We start from the raw sequence: 11,853 nt of genomic DNA, 5'->3' as shown, positions 1-11,853 counted from the left end.
GAAAACATGTTCTATGAAAAGTGACAAAAGAACACAGAACAAAATATAAATGTGAAACACTGCAGTTATGACAAATGTGGGAGGATACAGTTCAGGTTGCAGAAGAGTCTGTAATAAAATGTCAGAGATCACTGACTTGAAAACCACATCTGTTCAGAGAAATCCCTAGTACACGCATGTTCAGACACACCCTTCGTGGGTTAACCATCATTTAAAAAAATTCCCTTCCAGTTCTGAGAAAAAAAAAAGTATCAAATAAATGTCAGTAATGTCAGTTTAGTGCTTTCTTCGGTGCCATAATTTGGCAATAACTTGGAAAATGTCAGAATAAAGATACTGGTTGAGATGCATGAAGAAAAAATAAACTGCACACTCTCACATTTTCTTACTATCTAAATGATGCATCTCACTTCTGTAATCCACCGAGTGGCTATTAATGACTCAAGAGGCTACATTAACAGCTCAAAACAAAAAGGTGGCAAATGACGTGTTTACACCTGGCTGGATAAATATACCTATGCAAAAAAACTCTCATCTCACCAGCTTTTGAGACACTTTGCATCTAATGTACCAGTAACGTCCTGTTATGTCTGCACTTCTTGTCAACTTCGAACCAGTAAAGACAATTTTACTATAAGGTTAAGTCATGCTAAAAAAAAAATAAAACTGCTTTGTTAAATGGATTATTAACCTGGAGTATCCTCTGACCTTTAATTTCATCTTCCCTTCCACAGTAAATGACTGTGATTTCGTCAAGGAAGTTGTCACAGTCAGGTGATACTGAGTTGACAAGCAAACAGGGAAGTGTGATCAGCTAATGTATGACGTCACCTAACACACACGCAGTACTCAGACAAACACACTTATACGACGGCCACGCCCTCTTCACTCCAGCAAAACAAATACAAGTTACAGGAATCACTTATTATTATTGTTATTTTGGTTTCTCTAAAATTATAAAAGCACTGTCTTAAGTCTTTAAGTTAACATCAGGTTGTGTTACTCAACACCATTTAAATAATAATAATAAAAAGGAAACACACTGATGAGTCATGTGGCTCCACCCTGTTGTATTTCCTGTGAAAACGTCTCGAACATTTTGCCACAAACCAACAGAGGAGGAGGCAGCATGACCGTGAGTTCATTCTTATCCTTCTTTTACACATTGTCTGATTAGAGAGCAACTTTTAACAATATAATGTTACATATTGTCACAATCTTTTTGTGATTAAGCCTTTTATGTTCTGTCATATTGATGTCAGATAGAAATGTCTCTCAGGCATGAATATAGTTTGCTGTACAGACGTATACCTGAAATGCCATTGAGCTGCAGCCTGTATATGCAATGTGTCTATCTGTCAAACACGTTCGAAGGAAGAGCTTTAAGTGTCCTGCAATCATTTAAGTTGGTGGATTGTAGCATGCAGCAGAAATACTAAGCACAATAAGTGAGGGAGTTATAGTTACAGCTGAATACATAACAGAAAATTGAATTAGCTTATGCAAGACTGGCTATTGTATCACACTATGTGCAAGCAAAGAGAAAGTAATCTCAAATGATGTCATTTCTTTCTCTTTTTTTAATCTGTGATTCAATGACTGTCTCGTGTAACAGTGTACCATGTTAACAGTGTGAATCACATGCGCTTGTGTAAATACTGCTTATTTCTTAACAGTATTTAGTTTGAGGACATTTTAGTCAAGTGAGTATCTCTTTGGGATAGTTCTCCGGGAGCAGAAATGAGTTATGAATCAGTTATTCACCATATATGACTCAGTTGTTATCTAACCATATGCCATTTGTGGATTCACAAAAAAATTAAAATGAGAATGGAAATTGAAAGTTAGCTTGTCTTCGATCTTTTCTGAAACAAAAACAACGACTAGTGAAGCTTCAGCAGTGTAGCAACAGCAGATAAACAAAGTGTCTTGCCTCAGTTTAATCACTGTCACCCTATACAATTCTTTGAAGTATTTTCTGTTGCTTGAAGTTTTAGTCCAGGCTCAAGATAAAAAAAAAAAAAAGAGACGAAACTTACACTGGATGAACTTAATTGATCGTGTGGGTCATGTATGTGTCAACATCACATTACATTGCAGCAGGGCGAGTTCAAGTTCACGTTATGTGGGAATCCCCTGTTTTAGTAAAGCCTGCCGTTTATCTTAGCCTCACATTGAATCATGAGTTCAGTTGTTATTAATATGACTTTCACAGTCTATCTGGTGTCACCTTTCATGACACTGAAAACGACATGTAGTCCTTTGGGAATTTCCTGTTTTGTTGTTCCTCCTTCGGACCAAGAGACACTGCTGCTAAAAGCCCACTCATTATGAAACATGGTGTTTTTAAGGGTGGTCCCACTGGACAACCTCTTTCATGTTGTTAGCTTTTTGGAATTTTGTAAATGATATCTAGGATTTTGACACATACAGCTTTAATGCAATTGGATTTATCCTGTGACACCATAACCTAACAACATAACAACCCAAATATAATTACCTGGGAATTTTCTGAGATGTTGAGTCATCATCAGCAGTGCCCTAACAGAGTGATCAGAAAGTAAATCATATCCTCCTGAACAGTTTTAGATACAAGTCTGTTTGAAACTAGCTATATATAGCTAATATACTAACATGTTTAAAAAATTAAAAAAAATTAAAAATAAAAAAAAAACGTATCTAATGAAACCAGTTTTTCTATTGGGAAGAAACTGAGATTTTACCAAATAAAAGGCAGAACTATAGAATATACTTGGATCTACTGTGTCCTTTCCCTATTTGGTTTCCTGTAATTCCACATACAAAGTAACAGAGAAGGCAGTATTTCCCCCTGATTTCTTTCATACTGCTAATGGGGCTTTCCTGCTTGGTATCTGTTGAAAAAATGGGTGTGTTATTTGAAGATGACAAGAACTTAGTCTGCCTTACAAGATTGACTGAAGTACCAGTCAGATATTTTAAATAGGTTCAAGAGACAATGTTTACTGCATACTGTAACGAATGTCATTCTAATTAATAGTTTTCATAATATGTAAAGAACAGTAACATCACCTCTCAAATTTAACATTTAAAATAAGACCCTGATTTAGATTTGTGAAAGAAGCTCAATCACTTGTTTCCAAATTCTGAACAAATGGTCCGCTATCCTGACCTGACAAAGACAAATGATGAAGAATCTCTGCATTACTGACCAATTTTTGAGTGCTATAAACTTCCAAGTGCTCCCTTGTCTGATTAAAGCTGTTGTGAACTGATACTACCATCCATATCACAGTGATTATCTTGTTTGTCTTTTCAACAGGCATCAAAGTGCATCCTTCAGTATTATCTGTAAGTAACCCTCCCATTTTAAAAATAAATGAATTAGTTTTCCAGTTATTAAACCCTTGTGTTTTCATTAGTTCTATTTGTGGTTGTTTCCTGGTCATCTTTAGAGGGTGACTGACAGTAAATCAGCATTTTGTATGGAGTGGGTGTTTCATTGTTAATAGTAGGTCATTCACTGTGGTATCATCTTAAACAAATATATCTTCTTCAAGTGAACATGAGTTGAACCTGAGATCATGTAGTTTACACTACTAACTACTGAGTTATGCCATTGTCTGCTATTGAATTTTCTAAATTCCAATGACATCATAGCATTCAAAACCTCAGTGTTGCTAATAATCAAGTGTTTGTGTTACTATTCCAGTAATCTGATGGCAGCGTAATTCCAATGAATATCTACAGACCTAACTATCATAAATTTGTGACCCTGCATTACAAAACTGTGTCAAGGTTTATCAACTGAAACTCCATTCATAAAAATGAATGACAACAATGTGGGCAAGGAGACTGAGCATAATTTTCAAACTTTCGCTGTCAAATTTATTTTCTGAAATTATAATTGCGAAAGGTATTTCGAACCCATAACTCTCCTGATGCTGAAACTGATGGTATTTGACATTTGTGGAGTCAATTCTTGGTTCTGAACACAAATCCTTATGAATCCACAAAAGAATTTACTCACGTGTGCAGAGGTTTCACACTGAACACAATCTTGAGTATGTTCTTGGGTTTGTCCTGTAAAGAAAATGTGAAATGATTATTTTTGTTTTGTTTTAAAAGCTATGACAGTTGTTAACAGGGGAGGGAAAATATTTGATGTGATTTGATGAACAGTACACGAAGTGCAGTTGTAAATGCAGGTGCATAGTTATTTGAACTATGTAAACTCTCAGAGCAAAACGATTTTTTTTTTGGGCAAGCTAACATTGTGTGTCTGTATCTCTTTGTGCCGGACTGTAAGTGCTCCCCCATTGACTTGGTAACCAGGTAAAATATATTTTTCTTTCCAGTCTTCCCAGAAGACGAAGACTTCCCTTCTCACTGAAGGATCTGGTTTTGATTATGACAAGCCTCCTCTCTGTCACAGGTGAGCAGTTCTGTCATATCAGTGCATCAGTAACACGCCTTCATTGTGGTTTTACATGTGTTTATCAAAATTAATTACATAAATATGGAAATTTATTTTCACAGCACTATGCTTGATTGCACATGCATACCAAATGTACTACAATACAGAGAGGGAAGACTTACACAACTTATTCTTCTCTTTTAGCTTATTGTTTTGGTGTTTGATAAATAAATAAATAAAAGTGTCTCAGTCCTCCTTCTTGACCCTATTTCTGTTTTCAGCAAAGTAGCTTTGATACAGTTAGCAACATACCAGCACTGAATTTAGGGCAGACAAAAAGTGTGTTTGGGTTGGCCAGTTACCCATTTTTATAGTGGATTATATGAAGGACAATATAGTGGACAAGTGACCAATCTGAACACAACAGAGGTTAATGACTAGCTACTAAAAAGAGGTCATGGACAGTCAAAACATCAGGCAATACCAGACAAGACACAAATCCTCATATCCAATGGTGACAGTAAAAAGGAAAACCTGTAGCTCTCGATCATAGAAAACAAAAGGGAAACTACTACGCAGGTATTTTACAGAAAAAATAAAGGGCAGAAAAGTTTAAGAAGAACTGAAATTAGCTGACAGCGTCATGCAGCAGAGCAGTCAAAAAACCAAAATAAAAAACCCTTAAAATGTACTCCTACCTAAGCCCGAAATAAGAACTGTCTACTCAACAATACAATTGATAATGTTTTTTTTTTTTTTTTTTTTTTTTTTAAGTCATTTGTATCTCTTCAGTTTAGACATTCTGTTGCATGAAAAGTTGCCAAGTACTCTAAAACCTTACTCATATTTGCTTTTCTTTTCCAGAGTGTGGTGATCTTCAGATCAGAGGGGAGGTTGGTGGAAATGTGACCTTTCGATGCCCTGTCAACAAGGAAAGCCAAATAACCTTTCTTTACATTCAAAAAGACGGTAGCTACGTCAATGGCTTCCACTTCAAAAAAATAACAACACGTCCATGGCCGAACACAATAGTGGATCGCGAACAGGCAGCTGTGCACATCTACGGATTGACACCGTTACATATCGGGACGTATCAATGTCACATCGGTGACAACAAAAGCCATGTGAGCACAACTGATATACAGCTCATTGTCACAGGTATGAGTTAAATTCAATATTCAAACTTTTATTTCATTGTGCTTTTATGCAGGGCCATCATGAATTACATTTTTGGAGGTGGCACTTTTCACAATCCAAAGGCATTGTCACGGAAAGTTTAAAATCATCATCCAAATTTACAGGCAACATAGAGAGAAGTTAATTTATTTCTGATATGGATTCGATTACAATGATACAATGCCTAAAAGATCTTATAATATATATCTTACAAACATTTAAATTATCTACTATTCACTGCTGCATTTAATGTTAGCGAAAAGGCTTTTATCTCAGGTTAGCCAACCAACACTGCCAGTTATCTAAAGTAAAGAAAACAGCATGTTCAGAATGTAGTTACTTTATTTCACAATTTAACATGTGACGTTTAATAAAAAATGATAGCTGCAAATAACAGCAAAAGACAATGAAAAAGCTACTCGTAATGTTGACGCTGAAGTCACCTTAAATTGGGAAATTCTGAAGCTTTCAGCATCTTGTAAATGAATCAAGTCATGAGCTGTGATGTGATGAGCTGAGATTGGTTAGTCATAGCTCACACTGTGGTTAGCCCCACAGTTTGCAACATACTACATGCAGTTATGTAACAGCTATCACTGCACAGCTCTCCAGCTGGAAGAAACCAAAAAGCCTGAACAGGGAGGGGACTCTGTGTGTACCGGTCAGACTCGAAAAATAAAGCACCTATAGCGATTGCTTTCTCTCTGTCCTTCAGCTACCTACAGCAAACCTGGGGTCTCAAAGGTTTGTGGTGACCAGAGATGCCTGGTCATCTGTGCCTCTCATGGTGGGCACCCAAAGGCCGAGATGAAGTGGAATGTAACTGGGACTGGCAATAGCAGCAGTCAGATGTGGAAAATCGTGAACAGCAGTGAAGTGCAAAGTACTACCGGGATTTTCAACAGCACCAGCACTGCCTTTTTCAACTGCTCCGGTGAGGAGATGAAGTTCAGCTGCTCTGTGGGAGACATCACTTCGGATCAAGTTTCAGTCTGTGAGTAGTGGACTCAAAACTATTTCTTTACCGAAGTCTTTCGCGTGCGTCCAACCACTGGGCAAGCTTTGGAAAATGTGAAAGCCACAGGAAACCCCTTGGTATAGATCCTCTTTAAGGTCTACTTTTCAAGGGATGTGTGAGGGAAATTTTTGCATACTTTCAGTGAAATTTAGTTTATGTTTCTGTCAGGAGATTTTAAAGTACTACTGCACTGCTTTGAATGCTTGGTTAAGTTTTTCAGCAAAATTAATGAAAAGATTTGTGAATGTGATGGCATGCGATGGGTGGCACAGTGGTGCAGTGGTTAGCATGGTCGCAGCAAAAAGTTCCAGGGTTCGAATCCGGGCCTGGGCCTTTCTGTGCGGCGTATGCATGTTCTCCCTGTGCCTGCATGGGTTCTCTCCAGGTACTCTGGCTTCCTCCCACCATCCAAAAACATGCACCTCAGGTTAATTGGTTATTCTACAAATTGCCCTTTGGCGTGAATGGTCTTTTTTTCCGTCTGTCTCTACGTGTTGGCCCTGTGATAGGCTGGCAACCTGTCCAGGGTGTACCCTGCCTTCGCCCTAAGTGAGCTGGGATAGGCTCCAGCCCCCCGTGACCCTGTTCAGGATAAAGCGGGTATAGATAATGGATGGATGACATTGAGCTACAGAAGCTAGTTGGATAGCCTCTTAGTTTAGTGTGTTATCATGCTAACATTTGGTAATCAGCACTAAACACTAAGAATTTTGACTTGATGTTGGCTCAACAGGAAATGTCAGAGGAGCTCCAATGTTCTCAAGACTTCATCCTCTGGGGACCATAAATGCCTGTGCAAAATTTCATGTCAATCTGTCCAATTAATGTTGCGATTTTAACCAACACTTGGATCAAGTGAACTGTATCGCAACAGTGGCCACAAATGCTGCATTGGATTAGGTTTTCATACCTCAGCAACCCTTTTACTAGATCATGACTATTTGGCTAACACAAGTCAAGTATTTGCTTAGAGCCACAGAGAGGCTAGCGAAGTGAGGAAATATTGAGGGGAACGAACCCTTTTTTTTTGTCTACTGCCAATGAGAAAAATATAAAAGTGAGCCTCATGGTTTAAACTAAACTGTTTCAGTGCTTATGTTTTTGACTCTGATACACATTTGTTCTCACCTAAAGGTGCTCCCAAGGCTCCACCTTTCAGTCCTCATGTGATAGCAGCAGCCATCTGTCTGGTTGTCTTTTTCATGGTTGTTGTGGTGGTGGTTTGGTGCTGGAAATATAACGCAAGACACAGAGGTAAGGACCGAGATAAAGATTGTCCAAACGTAGCTGTTCTACATACATTTGCTGTTAAGAACACAAAGATATCAGTATGAATTACTCTCTAGTAATGTGCAGCAGCTTACAATTACATCTCTGCTGGTTTCCAGGAGCAGCAGCAGGAGATGGTGTGGGGCAAGAAGAGTGAGTTATGTAAATAACAAATAAGTGGTTCAATACAGTTGCCCACATTTGAATGGTTAAACATGTTTTTGACTACATGGATAAATGTAATTTTTATTTATTTTTTTATTTTTTTATTTTTAAGAAAGGGCTGGAAATCATGTCCTAGTTGCCTGAAAATGTTTTTTGTAACTTCTAATCAACATGTATTTGTATTACTATAGTCTGTTGACAGTCTCTGAGTCCCCAGTGACTTTATTCAACCTTGTCTTCTTCTTTTGGTATGTCTCATTTCATCCAGGGAGGCAGTGGCCCTCAGGGAAAGCAGTCCCAGAGGCACCTGAGCTAATGGAGAACAATACCTGATTGTTATCCGGAATACAAATAATACATTTTGCACAGTCTAGGAAGACAACTGTAAGTGTACGTTCCATTTGTGATTGAATACGCGTCAGTGGGGTGACCATATCCCAACAAACCAAATGTGGCACAAAGATTATGACAAGTTAGCAATTTGATGTCACAAAAGTCTTACGTGGTGCTGTATTACAACCAGTCTGCTGACCTGTTTGGTTACGATGCTGCAGTATGGTAAATGTAAGTTATTTCAGCTACTGTTTCCTCATCCTTCTGGCAACTATCGTGGGGTTTAAGTGGGAATGTCTCTGTTTTTGCTGTATGTCCAAATTTGAGAAAAGTGTCTGTCCTGCAGTGTTAACTTTTGAAGACTAAAGCCAATGAAAATGTGAGGCATTGCTCAATAGACGCAGGACAAGGGATGTGAAATCACATATAAAGGGGAACACCTGGTCACCTTACACGTCAGGAAAGACCTCACCAGTCTGTGACTCACCAGGGACTTCATCCTATCAACACATGCAGCTTTGAAGTGTTTGAGGAAGTATTCATCATTAGTGTATTTACTCGTGAAGGACAGTGCATCATTAAGCTGAAAGTGTCTTACTTCTAAAAAAAAAAAAAAATACTTTTCTATTGGTGTGTGATGAGATTGTTGTTGCATCCTGGAAAACTGTTTCTATAGAAACACCTTCTTACTGTAAGTTGTGAGCAATAAAAACAAGAGGAGAGAAGATTCAGGAAAATACATCTCATATTGTTACACTGACCTCTGAAAGAGCTGCTACAACAGGTCACTTGTGGACCATGTTTCATACATTTTAGACACATTATAATGGTGCTGCTGCACGTTAAAATTCCCCTGTGCAGTTTTCTCTTGTAGCCCAGTTTTAATGTTCTGCTAACTTTAGTGATGGGCATTTTATATATAACTATATTTTTGATTTAATAGTCCAACAGCCAGCTTAGGGTACATACATTTTTGTCTCGAAAGAAAGGCACCGTATATATACATATATATATATATATATATATATATATCTCGATATATATATCTCTCTCTATATATATACGGTGCCTATTTCTCAAAAGGCAAAAATGTATGTACCCTAAGCTGGCTGTTGACTATTAAATCAAAAATATAGTTATATATAAAATGCCCATCACTGTATATATATAGATATACATATATATCTATATATAGATATATATATCTGTATATATATATCTATAGATATATCTATATATATATATTAAAATTGTGTCAGAAATTATCAGAAAACTGTGAAAAACAAATACACTGCACAATGCACTTTGCTGTTCCAGCTAAATATTTTGTTAGTTCCAGTATTGAAGGAGTCCCTTGTAAGGTGCAATAAATAATACAGAAAGGGAACATTTCATTTTTCTTTTTCATTTAAATTGCTGTTTTCCTGATGATTCAATAATTTGGTCTTCTTTCCAACTGACATTTTCTTAGGTTCTCATGTTAAATAATCCTTTGTATGTAATTATTAAAGTATTTATTTCATTATGTTTTTTCTTTTTTTAGTATTTAATTGTGAAATGGTTTCCCTGTTTACACAGTTTTGGATACAAAGACTTTTATTTTTCCTTCCGAAGAATTACCAAACAATCTCAAATGGCTGCTTTCATTTCCCAAATTTGTATGAAACACGTGTTATGGCTCTTGTATCTTTTTGTCTTGGTTGTTAGACATTGGAATGGACTTTAGCTCCTTTTCTTTTTTCCTTTTTTTTCTTTTTACATATTAAACATGTTTAATTTAATTTTAGTGTGTTTGTGGAAGAATTACACTCTCATTAAACTCCCTGCAGTTCACTGTATTTACAAAAACTAAAATTTTACCCTGCAATCTTTTCGGTTGCAGTGCAGACCAGCAGCCACTAGATGTAGCACAAGCACCACGAAGTGAGGATGAATTTCCAGCTTTAGTTTAGTAGTTGGACTTGTGTATACTTTAACGTCTGAATATTATGTTGAAGCACTGCAAACATAAGCTTGATCACATTTGTCATATGTTAGCCTGCAAAAGCAACTCAATTTCCATCTTTCCTGAGAGGGAAAAAATGTTTATGCATTCAGCACATGATGTATAATCAGAGCAATGTGAACACTATCCTTTTATACAGTAATACATACTGTCTCCTGCCAGGAGAAGAATGAGTAGCCCTGGTTTACACAAAGAAAAGTGAAAAGAAATGAGCGCAGCAAAGAGGTTGTAGAGTCAGAGGGAGATGACATCAAAGGCAGGACAAGAAGAGATGGAAGACCATGTCCTCATAGAAGTCTATGAAAGACTCCATCAGTGGATAAAATAAACACTATAGATATACACATCACGGCAAACTGTCTTTCTGTATATACATCTCTAGAAAACTATTTCCCTCCTCTTCTCTCTAATTTTTTACCTTCCTCCTGTTCCATTTATCTTTCTCTTTCCTCACACATACTCTTTTGAAACACACCTCCATCTTTCTCTCTGTCTCATGAGTCGCTGTGACAGGCTGTCAGTCCACGTCTCTGCCCTGTGTTTACATTGGGCAGCAGAGCAGCACCAGGCTGGTTGCACTTCAGGAATGTAACCCCAAGGTCCCTGCCCTCCTCCTCCTCCTCCTCCTCCTCCTCATCCCCCCTCCCTCTCCCCCTTCTATCGTTCCCATCTTTTTCCTTCCCTTCCTTCATTCTTTTATTCCCTATTTGCACAGACTCAGCCCTTCCCATTCTTCTCACTTTCCTTCTGTTCCTTCTCCCGTCATTCCCCTTCCGCTCCTATCCTGCCTCTAATTATCCTCCCCTTTGCCCCATCACCCACCACTGCCCCCCCCCCCCCCCCATCTCCTTCTGCCACCTTTCTCTCCTCTTTCCTTTACCCACCCTTTCCCTCCTCTGAATCTCCACTCCCCTTCTCCCTTGCCTTTCTCAATTCCCTTTTTAAAATTCAGAGAGCATTGTCCGAGCTCACACCCCCCCCCCCCCCCTTTCCTCTGTCATCATTCCCTCACCTCCCACTCCGCCCCATCTCCGTGTCCTCCCCCCTCTCATTCCCCCGCTGTCTAACCCAAACAAACCAGGGGAGGACCTTCCTCTGTGGTGGCTGCAGCAGAAACACACCATATGTCAGAGCGAGTTTAAACATAAACATTCATCAATTTGAGGTACAGGAAGAAGATATGAGGCACTTAAGTTCAACATGGAACATGAATTACTATTAGTAAATCCCAATGCTAAAACTTACCACCGAATTAACAAAAATCTGAATACACTAGGCTCTATTTTGATGTATATTAACAAAAATATATTCCCTGGCATGGGGAAACAACAAAGTACCACAGAAAGACTAAAATCAACAGACTGCATGAACATTTTTCTATTGGTTTGTTCAATGAACAAGATAAAAACTTGTATTTACACTCCTGTGTTTGGACAACAGGGAGCACAAATAATCAAATGTTCTTTTTAGAGGACTGAAACAAACACTAAC

General features: G+C 38.0%; 1 protein-coding gene across 1 annotated transcript; it reads left to right on the top strand.

Annotated features, from left to right (window-relative positions):
• The first annotated feature begins 1,121 nt into the window (after window positions 1-1,121).
• LOC138197234 (uncharacterized) lies at window positions 1,122-9,307 on the top strand. The gene is made up of 8 exons (XM_069147907.1): window positions 1,122-1,135; window positions 3,302-3,330; window positions 4,338-4,414; window positions 5,261-5,554; window positions 6,288-6,566; window positions 7,725-7,844; window positions 7,979-8,012; window positions 8,293-9,307. Exons 1-8 carry the CDS (start codon window positions 1,130-1,132, stop codon window positions 8,333-8,335), a joined length of 882 nt encoding a protein of 293 aa, XP_069004008.1. The 5' UTR covers window positions 1,122-1,129; the 3' UTR covers window positions 8,336-9,307.
• The last annotated feature ends 2,546 nt before the right edge of the window (window positions 9,308-11,853 follow it).

This window comes from Embiotoca jacksoni, unplaced genomic scaffold, assembly GCF_022577435.1.
Source record: "Embiotoca jacksoni isolate LCO1_2020_lvr unplaced genomic scaffold, fEmbJac1.0.p SCAF_14, whole genome shotgun sequence".
In the NCBI taxonomy this organism is placed as follows: domain Eukaryota; kingdom Metazoa; phylum Chordata; class Actinopteri; family Embiotocidae; genus Embiotoca; species Embiotoca jacksoni.
This window is presented reverse-complemented; position numbering and strand designations above follow the sequence as displayed.